The 19,341-nt window shown below is 42.2% G+C and overlaps 1 protein-coding gene across 2 annotated transcripts in view; it reads right to left on the bottom strand.

Annotated features, from left to right (window-relative positions):
* The window catches only part of SV2C (synaptic vesicle glycoprotein 2C), a 177,187-nt gene that overhangs the window by 95,708 nt on the left and 62,138 nt on the right, over positions 1–19,341 (bottom strand). For both annotated transcript variants that reach the window (XM_029217661.1, XM_029217660.1), the window contains exons 2-3: positions 14,860–15,040; positions 922–1,073 (exon numbers count right to left, since the gene is read on the bottom strand). In XM_029217661.1, the coding sequence (XP_029073494.1) occupies positions 922–1,073; positions 14,860–15,040 (333 nt within the window). The remainder of the gene's footprint in view (positions 1–921; positions 1,074–14,859; positions 15,041–19,341) is intronic.

Raw genomic sequence — 19,341 nt, 5'->3', positions numbered from 1 at the left:
AAAATGAGCAAGAAGTGAATTTTTGAAATCTAATTTTTTAGATTGATTAGATTTTAGATAGAACAAAGAATTAGTTTTTGAAGTCATAGTGGTTTTAATATACATAGTACTCACAGTTTGCCAACTTCAGCCTGTTTTCATACACATACACACACTCGTATGTGCACAAATATAACCAGAACATGTCCCCTCCCCTTTCCTTACATATTGAATTCAATTCCTAGATTCTGTTAACCTCTCCCAGCATTTCATTGTTTGTGGGTGAAGCAACTGGGAGCTTGTGCCTTTTGAGAGGGCAAGTACTGCTCAGAAACATGAAACCTTCAACTATTCTGAGCTGGCAGGAATGGTTAAGTGCTTAGGAGAAACTGAGGAGGGGACCTGTGGAGCAAGCGTGGTAGAGTCACGTCTTAAGTTCTGCAAATTGATGGTCCTTGACAAGATGGGATTCTTCCTGCTCCCATCCCAGTTCTGAGCTGCCAGAAGAGGTGAGGCTGACATGGGCTGAGCCTTGGACTGAGCCCAGAGGAGACGAATAAAGGCATTTGTGGGTGCCTCCTGTGCATGACAGTCCCCAGAACAATTGTAAGTCATGTTGCCTTATATGCTGATTATGATCTATGCATCCTTTCACCTCCACTTACGTGGGGACCCCAGAGTGGACAGCACAAAGGAAACAACTGAAAGCAGTGGCATTAAAAATAGCAAAATGAAAAAGTATTCCTAAATGATCACTGGCACAGTCTTACCTTACACAGATCTCTATAAGGGGGGGTGGGAATCCTAGACATTACAAGAGGGAGAAAGATGATGACGACAGTGTTGTTCTCAAATCAGCATTTACGAGAGAGGAAAGGGATGGGAATGGAAGCTGAAATAAAACAAGACGACTGCCCGGCTGGTGCAAGGCCAGCCTCTTACCGTAGTGTGGGATGATGGCCCAGGCCATGGCAGAGGCATAGATGCCACCGATCATCCAGAACATGCAGAGCCAGCTCAGGTGCTCACCCCGCTTCTCTCGGGCCAGCACTTCAGCAAAGTAGGAGAACACGGTGGGAATGGCTCCTCCAATCCTGCCAAGAGGTACAGAGGATACGTGAAATCAGGGCCTGTACAGCCAATGTGAAGTACAAAGGGCAGAGCCAAAGCAAGCTCTAACAACACATGCTCTCTCTCTATCTCAGCATATCAAGGAAGGTATATTTTCTACCATTTAGTAACTTTAATCTTGAACCTGCAATTAAGCTATGTTACCAAAAGGTGGCAGTGGTGCCCCACTCCTGTGCTTTATAGAACTTAGCTTAAGTTCTCCATGGACTTTCTGTTCCTTGTTGAATGCTCGACATGATATTTATCCAGAAAAAGCCCACAATATTTGGTATAATCTAGGGAATATTTTAATTAACACATTAGAAAAAGAGATACTATGATTATGTCCTGTCCATTACCTGGAGACTTTGGAAACAGCTTCAAACACCTCGAGAGGGCTGTCTGCAACCTATACTTACTACCCCACAGCATTGGTCCTGGAGCCCAATCTGGCTGATGTGTCGGCAAACACAGGACCAACAGGGTTGTTTCCTAGACTGGTTCTGGTCCCAATTCAGCAGATATTGCTGAACGAGTACGAGCTCCTGGTTTAGATACCAATAGTACAATGCTTCCTTCCAGTCCGGGTGATTATAAGAGATGCTGACTGATCTCTGGATAGAGGATATGAACAGTGACCTCTATCCAGGTTAAGGGTTCTCAAATGAGGGTCTATGGAATAAACGTTTTGTTCATTCTGGGGAGATGAGCCATATAGATCTCATCAGAATTTCAAACTGACCTTAATCCCCAAATTGTAAGAGCTATTGCCTAAGAAAGTAAGGTAGTATGGGAAAAAATTACTATCATTCCAAACAATATGTGAAGTCTTAAACATTTTTTTTATAAAATGTGCAACAATATAAGCAAGTTGTAAAGAATAAAATGTGCAACAATATAAGCAAGTTGTAAAGACAACATCTAGTGATACAGTTTTTAAAATATGTATTGATTCCTTTATGTTCAGTATGCTGTAAGGAAAACTGCTATTGACATTTCATGTAAATTTGATGTCAAGGTGTAACACATGTATTTATTCATTTAGCAATAACTGATTTCCTTAGAGCCTTTGATATGATAAAGAAGTACTGGCAGTGACCTTAGCAAATGCGATTAAGAGAAAGGCCATCTCTGCAGCAAACTAGATGTACCAAATGAACCGCAGCGTTCATAATGTCACTCTGCATCAACTAGTAGGTCAAAGTATGGCATCATTTCATAAGTCTGCCCCTGCTTATAGTAATGTGGTAGTTATCTACTGCTGGATACGGGCAGACCACCTAGAACAGTGTTTTTCAATCTGTAGGCTATGGAATTAATTAGTAAATGTAAACGGCATTTTAAAAATTGAAATAGAGATGAAATATCTGAGTGACACTCAAGTAATAAGGATAAGCATCATTTCATTAAATTTTGTGTCCATAATAAATATATTTATAGCATATAATGTGTATTTGTATATATATGTGAGTATACATATATATTTAATATATAACTATATATACTTATATATATAAATGTATAATGAGTCACAATGTGTTTCTTAGTGAGAACGGCTGTTCAAAGAGTTTATTTTTTTCTAAATAAAGCAGTTTTTTTTTAAATTTATTTTTAAAAATAAATTTATTTATTTATTTATTTTTGGCTGCATTGAGTCTTTGTTGCTGTGAGCGGGCTTTCTCTGGTTGCGGCGAGCAGGGGCTACTCTTCGTTGCAGTGAGTGGGCTTCTCATTGCGGTGGCTTCTCTTGTGGAGCACGGGCTCTAGGCACGCTGGCTTCAGTAGATGTGGCGCTCAGGCTCAGTAGTTGTGGCTTGCGGGGTCTAGAGCACAGGCTCAGTAGTTGTGGCGCGCGGGCTCATTTGCTCCACGGCATGTGGGATCTTCCCGGACCAGGGATTGAACCCGTGTCCCCTGCATTGGCAGGTGGATCCTTAACCACTGTGCCACCAGGGAAGTCCTCAGAGAGTTTAAAAATCATCACCTTAAAGCATCTGTATCTGTTCCTCTGGGCTATGAATGTGACAGTTCTACCTAAAATCCCTGTATGATTCCGCATGACTCCAGATGCAGCACATGGCAACTTAGTGCCATCACACCAGGGGTAGCCAGCCAGGACCAAGTCCATCAACCAGACCCCCAAACAAGAAACAGATGCTGTGATGATCAGTCACAGCTGGCTATAAACCACACCACATAGACTCACACAGTTCTCTACCCAGCTTCTTGAGGACCTCACACCATGCTCGGACAGCTAGCTGAATTTAAAAATTCAGCGAAGTTTTGAGCAGATTTGAAATGGTTCCATCACAGCACACAATTTTAATGGGAAATAAAATGTGTCATAAATCATTTAATGCTACTCCTTTTGTCATTGGATGTGAAGAATCTGTTTCTCTGCATCATAAAGCCCCAGGTTCCTAATCTGTGCCTTCACTTCTCAGTGCACAGAAAGAGTCCCAGTTTTTACTGATTTTTCACATCCTAATTAATGTTTCATCAGGATTCTGGACATTCTGTATGTAAGAGCTATAACTTACACTTCATAAAGGCACAACTGTGTGTCAGGATATGCCAAGCCGCTCTGAACCAAGATGAATGTACAAGAGGGCAGCTAAAAAGGCAAGTGGGAGACTTGCCTGTTAGTTTTAAACAAATCACTGTTGCATAAGAAAACGCCAACTTTAGGGCTTTTAAACAATCCTGCCGGTTTTGATTCAAGGTCTCTTTTTTAAGGTGTTTTTTTGTTTGTTTTGTTTTTTGGATGTTTTTGCATGGATGTCTCAATGTCTGTAAAGCAGACCACAAGGAACTCTAAAATCAAGAGCTAAATGAGTCTGAAGAAAGAGGGAGGGAGTCTGCTTAATTCCCTTGCAAAGTCCTTCAGACCCAGGGACCTAAAAATCAATCCAAGCATTCACATTTCTCACTGTGGGCTGACCAATCTATTTTGGGGAAAACATTACTCCTCATCTTACTGTGACGTCCTTCAAGCAGAGAAAGAACATTACAGCATGCTGTAATATTAACTATTACTAGTATTTCATACCCCATCAGAGTGCTTACACGTTGTTTACACTAGACAGGAGGCTCTTAGAAGTTGAGGACTGTATCGCGTTCATCTTTGAATCCCTTACCTGGCTCACTGAGCGTGCACTAAGTGCTTACTCAGGAGAACTGAATTTCCCAAAGACTCTCTGGTGATGTAGGGGAGACGTAATCTGCTCTGACGACCTAAACATCTCCAGTGAGTGGAAACATACATCTTATGTCCTGGGCCAATATGACCTGAGAAGTTGGGGGTGCTGGAATGGCAGTTCTGATGGCAGCAGAGCCCCCAAAGAGTTCTTGAATTCTATGTCTTAGTTCTATGTCTTAGTTGCCACCCTTCACCACCAAATCTTATATAATCGAAGTTTCCCTCTACTATTCTACCTCAATATTTTGTGTGAGGGTCTATCACATTTCCTTATTTGTTTTATTGTACTAAGATACAATTTCTGAGAATATTTGAAGAGATAAAAATATTAAAATGGCAGTTTTCAAATTCCCACATATCAGTGGTTGTTAAATAGTGCTGATTTGCTCCCCTCTCCTAGCAGACATTTGACAATGTCTGGAGATATTTTTAGTTGTTACAACTCAGAAGTTGCCACTGGCATATAGTGGGTAGAGGCCACACATGCTGCTAAAGATCCTTCAGTATACAAGGCAGTCCCTCACAACAAAGAATTATCCAGCCCCAGATATTAATGGTGCTGAGGTTGAGAAACGCTTGCAATGGGGATATAATATGGAAAATATGATATTTTATATTAAAAAGCCAGAATATAAGGCATAAAATACTTATCTTTTACATTGCTTGATGAGTAACACATGTCTAAATTCAGTTAACGTGGAGCGCTTTCTTGTTGTTCCTTGTATAATGATCAGTTAGCTGCTGTTGAAATTTGCATTTCTGATGGAATATTTCCATAAATGAAGCAATCAGATCAGGGTGGTTTATAAAGAATTTTTCTCACAATTGGATACTAAGTCTATTTTATTAGCTGTCATAAAGGGTCAAATCTTAATTATCCATGGTAATAGGAGGCACAAAGGGAATAATAATTGAAATGCACACTCTATCATAGGTGGAAGGTTAGTCAGATTCAAAATAATTGAATTGACACGAATGAAACAGAATGTTGATATTTGGAATCTGAGCTGGAGTTATTCCCTAGGTGCTATTAACTTTAGGTTTCTACAACTTTAATTATAGAAATATAAAGAAAGTAAAAAATCTGCGTAGAATACATCCCTAGAATAAACCGGGACCACACCCTCACCCCACTGCATGCGTGTGTGCATGCACGTGCAGGAACACACAATATATCCCTCAAAAGGTCTGCAATACTCCATAGTAGGCATCAAGTGAATATCATGAAACCTATTTATTTTCCTCAATAATTTAAGACAAATCCACAAGTGAAATACTGTGTACGGCAAAGGGTGTATCAGCTTTACAGACAAAATTTCTCCTCTGTTGGGAACACGAGACACTGAAGTTGAATGGGTTTAGTACAGCAGGATGAAGGAGAAGGCCAAGCATTACGGTCTCCACAAACCTCCTTGAAAATCTGGGGAGCCTGACTGTCCTAGGCCTGCAAGTTTCACAGCCACCCCTGGCGTCACTCCAGCCCTGATGACAATTCAGGGGCGGACAATGTTTGTCCCTGTACCTTGTGATACTGATGTGTGCTGGCTACTGAGGCGAAGAGGGGGAGGGGGTTAGGTTTCTGCAGTGAAAGAAGGAGGTTGTAGACATAAAGGCTAATTGTACTTAAAATGGCTCGAAATATGACGTTCAGGGGAGAAATGATAGAATGATGACTTCTTGTCCTGAGGAGGAATTCTACCGAGTAATTCTGTTCTGCTTTAGTTCTTCAGCTGAGCATGTAACGAAGAGTAACTTCATTCTAACTTATTTCACCATGTGACTGTCAACCAGTCTTGTACCTCAGTCTTCCCCTTCCACTGGGAAATGGGGTATTATATGAGAACACAATTAAGGAGGAAGTTGAATAACCATTGTAAAGCCATGTGTTCCATACAGATAATAAGAGCTGACTCTGGTGGCTTTATTACGATTTTATTGTTACGGGTTTATAAAAAGACTAGTGAATGGTGTAGTCTATGCCGGGAATCACAATGACAAATAAGTCGCATGAAAAATATCCTTTTAATCCTTACTCAGAATCAACAAAAAAGGAAGGAAGACCCTGAACTGCCAGGCAAGTTGGACAGCAATTCAGAACCAATTCATGATGTCTTCTTTTTTTCTTGTTTTTTGGCTGCGCCGTGCAGCATGCAGGATCTTAGGTCCACGACCAGGGATCAAACCCGTGCCCCCTGCAGTGGAAGCGTGGAGGCTTAACCACTGGACCACCAGGGAAGTCCCCATTATGTTTTCAATTGGACCCAGAAGTAAAAACAGCCTCAAAGATGAACTTTTCAGTGACTTCCTTTTCACGGAAGTAAATAGACTATCACAGAGGAGGTTGTACAGAGGCTTAGATGAAAGAACACAGATCTAACATCTCTGAATGGGCTGGGTCAGCACACAAAATGAGACTGCTGTATTGACAAGAAGGCATATGTTTATTATGAGTAATCAAGAGAGAAGCAGGAGGCACTTCCCTGGTGGTGTACTGGTTAAGAATCCACCTGCCAATGCAGGGGACACGGGTTCGAGCCCTGGCCAGGGAAGATCCCACATGCTGCGGAGCAACTAAGCCCGTGTGCCACGACTACTGAGCCTGGGCTCTAGAGCCCGTGAGCCACAACTACTGAAGCCCGCGCGTTCTAGGGCCTGTGCTCCACAACAAAGAGAAGCCACTGCAATGAGAAGCCCGCGCATCGCAATGAAGAGTAGCTCCCACTCGCGGCAACTAGAGAAAGCCTGCCTGCAGCAACGAAGACCCAACACAGCCAAAAAAAAAAAAAAAAAGAAGAAGATAGAAACAGGAGAACATTTCCTGGTACATAAAGGATGGGTGCTAAAGGATGGGTGGTTAGGGTAGCTTTATTCCTCCCATCTCCGAAGCCACAGTTTAAACCTGACTATTTTAAGAATATTGCTATGTAAACATGTAAAAGTTGTGTTTCTAAAAAAACATAATTTCAACACCCCTAGCCCTTGTTTGCAATCAGGGTGGTGACCTAAGCTTCCCAAACGTATACAGGTCTGCATATCCACAGCAACAGACCTGGTGCCGCTGGGAGAGAAGGTGTATTCAGAGATCAGTATCCTAATGCTGTCTTGAAAAAAAATTAACCTCCCTACTGAGAGAGCTGGAAGCATGCATTCCCATAGCACCTAAATGGTGTCATGAATAAAGATGGTGACAATCATTATAATGATCTGTGAGAAATGATGTCAAAAAACATGCAGACTTTTCCAGCCACTTGCGGTACATATCTAGTCATTCATTCCTCCTCTCACCCTCCCACCCACCTGCCATTTACCCATCCATCCATCATCCCCCTATCCCAAATTCTGGGCCAAGCACATCACCTGTTGCTGGAGGTACAGGCATGAAGAACACACATTCCCACCCTCAAGGAGCTCACAGAGTCAATTCTAAAAAGTGCATGAGGCTAATTTTCACAATTATAAATTATGAGTCTGGGAGATCTTTTCCTCTGTTACTTCTTTCTCTCTTGGGATCAACAGTTCTTTTGCCAAAGGGTATAATGGGAAATAAAGTGTGTCCAAAAGGTCAACCATTGTTGGAAATTCTCGTAAAAGGCATTGCCCAAGACAGTGCCTTTCAATAGAAATACCATGTGAGGCACATATAAAATTTTTAATTTTCTAGAAAAGAAATTAAAGCAAAAAATCAGGCATAGTTACTTTTAATATATATTCATTGAACCCAATGTATCCAACTATTATCATTTTAACATGTAATCAATATAAAAATTATTAATGAGATATTTTACATTCTTTATGTATTTTTTAAAAAATTTTTTATTGGAGTATAGTTGCTTTACAATATTGTGTTAGTTTCTACTGTACAGCAAAGTGAATCAGCAGTACGTATACATATATCCCCTCTGTTTTGGATTCCCTTCCCATTTAGGTCACCACAGAGCATTGAGTAGAGTTCCCTGTGCTATACAGTAGGTTCTCATTAGCTATCTATTTTATACATAGTATCAATAGTATATATATGTCAATGCCAATCTCCCAGTTCATTCTTTTGTATGTATTAAGTCTCTGAAATCCAGTGCTATGTATTTTGTACTTACAGCACATCTAAATTTGGTCACATTTCAAGTGCTCGGTGGCTACGTATGGCCTGTTTGCCAACACAGGCCTACTGTGACCCACTGTTTACAATTTGGGTTTGTGATTATTTTTGGATTAAAGATAATTTAGTTTGTTGCCTCATCTTCCATATTGAAAAAGGTCTTTCCATTCCGATTCTTTGGGTCAGAAACCTTCTTGAACTGATCTGCTCAAAATGTTTATTTAGTGTCTATCAAGTATCAGACATTGTGTGTTAGGAAATCACAGTCATTTCTCATTGAATCTGAGACAGCACAGCCTGGTGGTTATGAGCGTGGAGCTAAACTGCCTGGGTATGATATGACTATACCACTTACTGTGTGACCTTGGACAGTTACTTAACCTCTCTGTGCCTCAACGTCCTCATCTATAAAATGGATGGAATAAATAGTATCTTCCTCATAGGGTCACCATGAGGTTTAAATGAGTCAATATTTACAAAGTGTGTAACACAGCATCTCATAGGGCAAGTACTATACAGGTGTTTGATAAAACACATTTTAAAAGTTGAAAATTTTTAAATGGGTCTGCATTTTTCCCATATGATGAGGAAGTAAAACCTTACAGTTTAGAATTAGACTAAAACCCAGAAGACCTGGGGGTTTACTGAACATGTGAAAGTCATTCTAATTTTAAAAAGGCAGCATATTTTTGCATACCTGATTATTAAAAAAATGTTGTGGAAATAAATGAGCTTCTACATATAAAACACTTTGAAGAATTCCAGTTAGTGGTGATCATCTCTACAAAGTCAAGGTATTCTGGTTATTATAATTTTATAATAATGGATGGGTATTGGTTAATGGATGGATATTACAAGCAGCTATGAACTATGCATTTATGAGGCTCCATTTGCAGACGGAGAAATGACTGTTCATTCTCCTACCATACACAGACACTGACATTTCATTTTAATTTCTGTTGCTGGTGTATTTTTCTCCTGACCTTTATGCTTAGCAGTGCCAGGCCTTCAGTGAGACGCTCCTAACTCTGACATTGCCTGGCATCTGAAGCATTATCATTCCCATAACTAACAGTGACTGGAAGCAAATAATTTAATTCTGGGCAAATGAAAATGAATCAATGGTGTCAACTCCATTTCCCATCTTTCTAATTTTCTGTAACAAAAGAGGAGAGGGAAATGTCTGTTCCCTGGTGTGAGATTCACTTAGGAAAGTGAGAGACAGATAAATAATTGGTGATGCCCTACTCCTCGTTCCCACAAAACACTGCTGTCCCCGGCAGGAAAATCATTCTTTGTGCTGAATAAATATTTAAAGTCACACAGAATATGGCAGCTGGACATATTTATGTTTCTAAGAAAATATACTCATGACTTAGTGTGGTGAATTAAGACGAAAGCACATCTATCACAAATCCAGGTAGACCTCAGGCTAAAACAAGAGCTCCTTCCAGGCTCCTTTATATGCAGAACAGGAATATAACACAGTGCTGCTAACGATGCCTCAGCAACAAAATAACACAGAGCAAGGGGAAGCCTGTGGCATTTGCAGAAAATCAACACAAAGGCGTTTTAACTTTGGATTCAGAATGCACAGTTTACTTGTTTACAGAGTGGCTAGTTCAAAGGACTTCATCGCAACTGAAGTCCTGGCTGTGTCATTCCTGGTTCCATCACTGAACCTTAATCTATAAAATGAAGGGTTTGGACTGGGACCCAGAAATTCTCTTCCTCCTCTGAAATGCCCAGTGTGTGGAACTGGTGGACAGGCGCTATACCAACGTGGAGATTCTGTCAGTTGCTTTGTCTATTACAAGTATGCATTCTGGAACTGGGAAATAACCATCCTGGGGTCCCTACTGGACCCACTGTGTGATGGACCTGAGCTCAAACTCCATTGATAACCTGACCTCCGTAGGTCCCTACCCTGACTAGTGGACCACAGTGACATTTTGAGTTTCCTGGAATTAATGTCAGTTCAGAGCCAGTGCCTAGTAAGCCCTGAAAAGTCTGAGGTTTTCCTTTTTCCTCATGCAGTTACCCTGGTAAAAGGCTATAGGTCCTTTTGGGGAAGGCTGGGAGAAAGATGAGCAGTATAAACTTTCAGCAATGTACCAGGGTCCGTCCACCAGGAGACCCCGCCTCCCCTTCATTCAAGGGGTTCTGGGTCTGTAAATGGGCTCAAGTCTGGGAATTGACTGAGGGGCCATGCCTTTCTGTTTTCATGATGCAAATTAAACTTTTGGTCACTTGATCTAGAACTCTTCCCCTTATATAGATCAAGTAAGACTTTAGTAAATTTCCTATCTATTTCATTTCTAGGAACACCATGGCTGAAGGTCTGTGCGGGTCAGACTATTCCACTGCTGTCCTGACTGGTGTCCTTTACAGTAACCTCGCCCACCTTGCCTTGAGCAATTAAGCAGTAAAGAGCAGACAGACCTATCTTGTCAATCTCTGCCCTCTTGGAATTCACATGCTGGTGGAGGAAAGAAATAAACACACAAGCAAATATTTGGGGGCATCAATCAGTGCTACCAAGAAGACATACCAAGGGACTGTGGTGAGAGTCACTGGGAGGGGTGGTCTCAGGATGGCCTGTCTGAGGTCGTGAGTGCTGAGGGCTCGGGGAGAAGATCCTATGAAGCAGAAAGGATGGCAAGATTGACACTCCTGGGAAACGTGTGGAGCGGTGCAGGGTCTGACCACCAGAGGCTCATGACAGAAAAATTCCCGACATTCTAAAACCTTATTTCCTTGGTCATCTAGTTTTCCTCAATTCAAAACCAGATCAGATGTGGATGGAGGGAGCTGCCTAGTAAACAGAAATAACAAGATCTCTTATTTATTAATTTATTTTTGTGGGAAAGTTTGACTTTTTCCATATAGCTTTTTTTTTTAACATCTTTATTGGAGTCTAATTGCTTTACAATGGTGTGTTAGTTTCTGTTGTATAACAAAGTGAATCAGCTATACGCCTACATATATCCCCATATCCCCTCCCTCTTGCATCTCCCTCCCACCCTCCCTATCCCACCCCTCTAGGTGGTCACAAAGCATGGAGCTGATCTCCCTGTGTTATGCGGCGGCTTCCCACTAGCTATCGACTTTACATTTGCTAGTGTACGTATGTCAAGATCCCTTATTTAAGGTCTCCAGGATCAAAGTCTTAATTCTTTGGCTTGAGTTTTAATTAAGAACGCTTAAATAAAAAGGGACTGTGTCAAATTTCAGCTGCTTATGTACTCAGTGCATAAGTAATGGGTGTAAAAAGGGTTTAAACAGTACATGCCTTTAAAAACAAGAAGAACCTTCAAGTGGAAAAATGGTTTTTCATTCACAATTTTGCCATTGTTTTCTCCTTCTTCTGTGAGTCTCCCATGCCCCTTGCTGCTGCCTCTCTTAGGGCACTGATGAGTTCTTAGCAGGTGGAGAATGGGAGGGCTCTCTGTGTCTTCCCTCTACAACCAGATGGGAAGCATCTGGGGGCCAGGTCTCATCTATATCCGTGAAAGGTCCCCCGGTGGTTCCAGGGGTAGAGCAGGTGTGAAACTGTTTTTTTTGAGTTGAACTGGAATGGGATTGGAGAAAATAGAGACTCAGCTGAGACTTCCCTGAGATTCACAGACACGGTGTCCAGATGAACCCTAGCTGTTGAGAAAACCCCTCTGTCATCAGGGTAGCACTCCACATGTTACAAGTAGGTAACAAGACCCAGAAACTCAGCCAAGGAAGAGAGATCACTTTCTTCATTTCCCTTAACAACTGCATTTCTCAGGCCTCCTCAGCTGCTGGATCCCACAAGGTTCTGGGTGTTTTGGTGAGTAAGCTCACATCGCTCCCCTCAGTCCCACCCCCAGCCTAGGGAATCTCCATCTATTCTGGAAAGCAGGGATGCTCCATTTTAGTTGCCTGTTTTCTCCCAAGTCTTTGCCCATGATTAGTCTTTTCTGTTTCCTTCTTGGGCGAGACTTGAAATTGCAAAGTCAGAAAGAGGCCTCTTTTCCCCTCTCCCTCTGCTGTCACTGAGGCAAGGAGCACAGGACAGCTTAGCTGAATGAATGGGAGGAAGAACAAAGAAAGAGCAGGAATGCCAAACGGGGTGGGGGTGGGGGGATGTTTCTAGACATTATCCCGAATTTCCTTCCCTACCCTGTACTTTAACACATTATCTCACTTGATCCTCATACTCCAAGGTAGGATGTGAAGTACGATTATCTCTCTTTTCCAAATGGTGAAGCAGGTTGGAGAGCCAGAGGGACTTTCCCAAGGTCTCACAGTAAAGGGCAGGGATAGGGTGGACTTGGGTTTCTGGACTCCCAATCCTGTGGCAACTTTGCAAAGGCACACAGTGCATTAGCCTCTGGTAGCACAATTTACGGAGCCTAGCTGAGTCAGCAATACACAGTCTGCGCTTTGCCAGGTAAATCATCTTATTTAGGGGTCTGTAGCCCTGAGCTGCTGGCTGAAGAATGATTTGTCTGCAACAGAGAAGAGGATGATGTCATGAATATACTCAAGCAGTCTCTGTCTCTGTACTGCCCTTGAACTGGCTTCTGGACAGTCCCTTAGTTTGGAGTATTTTGCAGCCACCAGAATGTTCCTTTTCTCTGCAGTCAACTGGGTTGACCATGTCATCATCCAGATTGGCAATTAAAATTGCCATAATAATTTGACCACAGCTGGGGACTTTTGAGTCTGTGGATATCATCGGCATTTCCTGGATAAGATTGTGAATGGAAAGGACTGGAAAGTTCAGAACTTAGGCTATTAGTCTTCTCCTGACAGGCTAGTGGTAGTATGTAAGTAAAAGAAAGCGAAAGGAAGCTTTTCTGGTAGCAAGACTGTCTTATGCTATGGACCCTGAGAAGGGTTGAAAACAAATAGCCCCAAATAACACCTGTTCTTCCTCAGGTATCTCAATTCAATCAGCGTTAGATGTGGGGCAGCTCCTTGAATCCATGATCCAAATACCTCCCCAAGGATGACGTATGTAGCCAGTCTCACACAGAGCCCTGCGCGTCAAAGGTCCCCTCTGTTAAGGAAAAGCCCTCTTTCCCCATCAGTACAAAGCAAATTATTGATTCTGATCATTTTTCTCCAAGGAAAAAATGTTATCACTCTTTCCCAGACTTTCCAACTCTCTTGGTTTACTGGAGTGTCCTCGCTCTAAGGAAATCGCCTGAAATTTGTGCAGCTTAGTCACGTGTTTGCAAAGTGCGCACTGTGTGTAGAATGTAGCACAGGAGAGGCTATAAGAAGACAAAAAAAGAACATCAGAAAAATCTGTGGATAATCCTCCAATCTCAATATGTGCACAAATCTTGAAGCAGAAAATGATATAAAAAAGTAACAATGTTTTGAATGAATTAAAAAAGTGACCCATTGGTCTGCACGGGGAAATCTCTGTACTCTTGAAATAACCCACTTATACAGTCTTTCCCTTTGATGCCTTACATTCCTACTAATCTTAGCTCTGATTTAAAGTACTACTATATGTAATTAGGAGAGATGGGTTGCAGTTTTCTGATCTTCCCTTTGGGCAAAACTGTGCTTTGCTGTGTGGGTACCGCCATCGTCAACCACCATAACTGATCTGCTTCTCAAATTCATAACCCAGCACTGCCTCCTGCCCTTTCTTCATGCACTTTTATTTCACTTTATATTATTCCTACAGATTCTTCTTATGCTAGACCCCTCAGAAAGAAAGTCTCTAATGAAAACAAAGTACTCAGGCGTGAATCAGAAATTTTATATTTTCACTATTATTTTCTTATCAAAGCAGAGTTTCTTGGATCTCCTAATTGAGCTACCGCGTTTTCCTAAGCTGTGGATTCACTTAGTCTAGTAATAAGTGCTTTGAGTTCTTTAACAAAAATAACTACATAATTAACTATACTATACCATTGCACTTGGCAATAGCACAACTCCTGTTAATTCAACAAAAGTCAGGAATTTACGAAAAGAACCTATTTCATCTCAAGAAGCAGGCTTCCTACCTAGTTAGATATGCTGTTAACATAGATCAATAAAACAACATTTACTTGAGACACGCTCATGCTGGATTTAAGAGCATACTTGAATGGTTTGAAACTTTAATTTGTTCATAACATATAGGACCAGAGCTATTTCTTGCTTAAATTAAATTTTCAGAAGAAAAAAACATACATTTATGAATGCTCACTGCCATAGAAACAGCATTCCTTTGAAAACAATACCCATTTCCTAGACATAAAACACTAAAAGAATCAGCCACGGGAACAAAGATGTGTGTTCCCTTCTCTTCTGGATTTAAAGGTTGATAATTATATTTCTAAGAACCAGCATTACGGGCTCCTAAGGCTGACACAAAGAGGGGAAAGGAGATGCATTAAGGGATAATTTCTTGGTAATGAGGACCTCTAGAAAGCATGCACATTATGTTTTTATGTAGAATAAACACATTACTGTAAAATATGAAGAAGAAAAACCTTACCCGAATCCAGAAAGTAAGCGACAGAAGAGAAAGAAGCCATAACCTTGGACAAATGAAGAAAGGAAGGCAAAGAATCCGTTGATAGACATGCAAATCAGAAGAGACTGCTTCCTTCCCACTTTGTCTGCCAGTCCTCCCCAGAAGAATGCCCCCACCATCATCCCGAGGTACACTATGCTACCTGCAACACACAGAAAACAAAGAAACACATCAGAGACTGGGAGTAAGCGACACATGTAACAGCAAGTGAACACAGGACAAGATACATTCCAGAATTTTACGTGGGAAAAAAATTCCTTTAATAACACACCCTTCAGGACACACGGATCAGCTTTCAAGTTGGAAAGCAAGCTCTGTGGGCTACCTTTGGCTGCCACGGCCAGTGGCAAGGGCAAAAGACGAAACAGTCACATTCTCACCAGCCTTGTGGGGATGGGTACCCAGTGGGCAAGCGTAAGGAGGAGTCTCCGCACACACAATCCTGCAGTTTGACTCATGGCTGTGTCACCTTCGGTCCGAATGCCCAGCTTAGCGCCGCAACAAGGCCAAGATTGGAGACTGAGTCAAGGGCTCCCGGGTCAAAGCGGATCCCCCTCAGTGTCCCTCTTGGCATCACTGAGTATACAGGTGAATTTTCTAATTCACTTGCTTCTTCTAAAAAAAGCAAGCCCTCATAAGCTCTGTCCAGAATCTTCTGCAGGATGAGATAATATTAGGTATGGCAAATGTTACTTCCGGGAGGTTTCTAAAAGGGTGTGCAATGTCTAGGGGAAATGGTATAATTAATAAATGAAAGTTTGGCTTTAAAAAAGCTGCCATAGGGCTTCCCTGGTGGCGCAGTGGTTGAGAGTCCGCCTGCCGATGCAGGGGACAGGGGTTCGTGCCCCGGTCCGGGAAGAACCCACATGCCGCGGAGCGGCTGCGCCCGTGAGCCACGGCCGCTGAGCCTGCGCGTCCGGAGCCTGTGCTCCGCAGCGGGAGAGGCCGCAACAGTGAGAGGCCCGCGTACCGCAAAAAAAAATAAAAATAAAAAAGCTGCCATATTTTATCCATTTCTACTTTTTCCTTTGCTTCACCAAAGCACCATTTGACTAGTCCCTTCTCAAAGGCATGTTCAAGATGCTCAGCAGCATCTGAGTCACAAGCTAAAAAACAGTGCTTTAAGGATTGCTTTCGATTAGTTAGGGAAATATTCCACTTAAACATTCACCAGAAATCGTTTGCTTAACAGAGTTAATGGATTAACACGAGACCCAGAAGGAGAACATTTGGCAAAGTCTGCAGATGCTGCTTTGCAGACAGCCCAGTACAGACGGCTACAGTGAATGGCCAATGTTGGAGCAATTACACAATAAGACGAAACAGAAGCTGTTTTTTATTTAGACTGGGGTACTGCAAAGAGGTGGGTGGTCATCCTTTGCCTGGCTGGGGGTGGCGTATTTTTCCCTGTACTATGGGGCTGACGACCATACACAGGCCATCCTTCTCAATAAAGAGATTACTCACATCATGAGGCCCAATGCATGTCCGGAAGACAATTTAAAGAATGTATCAGCACAAGGCAAAGGAATCCCCAAAGCAGACAGATTCACCCAGGGAAATGCATATGCAGCATAGCTCTTATTTATAGCCTAAGAGGCTTGAGTTTGCCACTCACGCCTCTCAGAGGAATAATCAGTAGCTAAGCTGCTTTATGATAACGTCTGTCTTTAAAAATGCCTACAAATCAGAAATGAGCTCCATCCCTCAGGAGTGGCCCGTGGCTTCTGTCGTCAAAAGACTTGGGAATCTTTCTTGTAGCTCCAGCCCCAGGAACAAAAAATGGTCCCTAGCACTTGCGGAACCCTTGCCAGTTCTAAACGTTTGCATGAATTAACATCACGACCACCCTTTGAGGTTAATACTCCGGGAGCACGGTTCGTTGGTAGGGAAGCTGAGGTATACGGCAGTTAATGATTTGACCACAGAAAAGTGAGTGGCAACTACATCCCAGTGCGACAGCAGCTCTTTGTACAATGTGCTTATCACTCCTTTAGCCATCCTGGCTGCCCTCCTGTGAAAACATCCCAGTTTGTCCAGGCTCCTATGTGGCAGTAACATCTAAAATTGAAAGCAGTGCCTCAAATGTCTCTGAGGTGCCTTCTCCCTGGGCACCACCCTCATAGAATTAAGAGTTAAGTCTGGGGTGGCAGAAAACGATAGACGGGAACTAGGGGGAAATGCTGCTTTGTCCTCCCTGAGCACGTGGCAAGGGATGCGCTACTCATTCTCAGATACTCCAGATGGACACATTCCCGACTCTTGGTCGGGGAAGTAAGAGAGTTGATGCTGCAAACAGCTGGGTGGTACCAGAGCAAAAATGAAAATCCAATCGCTTGCTAGAAAGAAGAGGCTCCTGCGCTATGTTCCAAAGGAGGTACTGTAACTCCCTTGCTTTTCTGGTGCAGGAGGGATGATGCTCCTGCTGGGCAGGTCTCCATATCCTGTCATCACCTTCTTCCGGGCAGTCACCTGCAGCCGTGTCATTGCTAAGCCAGGTCAGAGCTTTATGAAGTGATGATTCCAGCACTTTAAGGGCTCATAACTGGATGCCACCTTTCCCTCACCCAGCAGTAGCGTGAGGACACAGCCCCACCCCGGGAGCTTCTTAAACCTCAGAGGTAGTAAAGGCTGAGAGATCTGAGCTTGCCCTTGACTCCTGTGTTGGAGATGGCTTAGTGGCTTGACAAGGGGCAGAAAACCCTCATTTATTATTAGCACCTTGTACTTAAGCCACTTGAAAATAAAATTTAAAGATAATACTTATGAAGAGTTTTAATATATAAAAGAGTAAAATAAAAATGGCCCATCATTCAATTCCCCCATAGGTGTGTGTGTGTGTGTGTGTGTGTGTATATATATATATATATATATATCTCCCAAATATGCCTACATAGCCAATAATTCAAGCCACGTAGAAATGTATAAAATGAAAATAAAAGTCTTCTCCCCCACCTTGATCCTCTTCTCAAAGGTAACTACTGTCAAAATTTTTTCTAATTCTTCCAGAAAGCTTATACATATATAAAAATGGATACCTTACAGGAATTGCCTGTTAAATATAGTTTCTCTTTTCCTATGCAGTGTTTATCTTTTCCCTTCTTGTGTTTAGGATTTCTAAACTAAGCAAACCAGAAATAAATCTCCGTCACAATTTTAATTACTTCTTCAAAATACATTTCATATGTTTCAGAAAAGCATTCACCATCAGCGAATAGGGGAAAACCAAACAGTTATTTCTCCCATCGCTATTATTTCCATGCCTAAAATAAATACACCCAATCTCCCTAAAAAGAAAGTCTATTAAATTCAATTTTGAAGAATTTATTGAGCACCCGCTATGCATGACTTTCCCTGAAGTGCTAGAAATACAGGGATTTATAAGTCATGATCCCTGACCTTAGGGAAGGGAAAAGTTAGCAAACCTTCGTCTGATGCCTACTCTAAGCCAGGAGAGAAGCAAAACAGTTTCAAACCCATTATTTCACACAACACGTCCCACAGCCCCACTGCACAGGGCCAATACAGAGCGGGGCAGAACCTTCCATGGCCTCCTGGGGACACACGATCAGGACAGAACAGTGCACTCAGGAACCTGGGCTCCAAGTCCCTGAACTCCCTTTCTGCTCCATCAAGACGGCTTAAGGAGCTCATAATTCAGGGAGGGAGACGCAGGCCCATAAGAGAATGAGCCCAGCTGTGAAGCGTGTGCTCCAACAGAGGTGTAACTGGGAGCAGAGGGCTGGGAGTTGGCTACTAATTCTGACTGTGGCCTCTGAAGAGGCTTTGCTGAGATGGGAACATCTGAGAGAATTCTGAAGGATAAGAAACATGTCAAGGTAGTATTAAATTCCTCCACAACTGACAGGTTTAGAAAAAAAATAGTATCAAGCTGTATCTCGCTTCAACTCTGGCTAAAATACCTTTCAGATCCAAACATAATAACCTTTTGTGCCTACATGGGATTACTATTAGTAATTCGACTCTTCCATTGGGCATGCTATGGACAGAACTAAGCCTACCCAATAGTTTATTTGAGACAAACAGCTGAATTAGAAAATTCATTTCTTCATCAGGTAATCTGATTAAAACCAAACCTTTGAATGTTGGCAAAGTCATGATGTGAATAAAAGTGGAAACACTCTGGATCCCTGCCTTGTTTGTTTTCATGCTTCCATTTTGTCTTCACGATGTTGTGATAGGGAGTCCTTGAAAACTGAGAGCAGGGATAAGCTCTTACCATGGACCAGCCTTCTCTGTTCTCTGTTCCTCATGATGCTGCTGATGGTCAAAATTTAAAAAGATTTTAGTCCAAAGTCCCTTATTTTACAGGTGGGAAAACTGAGGTTGAGAGAAGCCAGTACTTGAAATCAGGTCTTCTAGATCCTCGTTTCTCAGAGTATGACCCCTGAACCAGCAGCACTTGCATCCTGGGGAGAACTT

Source organism: Monodon monoceros, unplaced genomic scaffold (assembly GCF_005190385.1).
Source record: "Monodon monoceros isolate NGI ecotype Baffin Bay Population unplaced genomic scaffold, NGI_Narwhal_1 Super_Scaffold_12, whole genome shotgun sequence".
NCBI classification, from domain to species: domain Eukaryota; kingdom Metazoa; phylum Chordata; class Mammalia; order Artiodactyla; family Monodontidae; genus Monodon; species Monodon monoceros.
The sequence above is the reverse complement of the archived record's forward strand: the minus strand, read 5'-3'. Positions and strand labels throughout refer to the sequence as shown.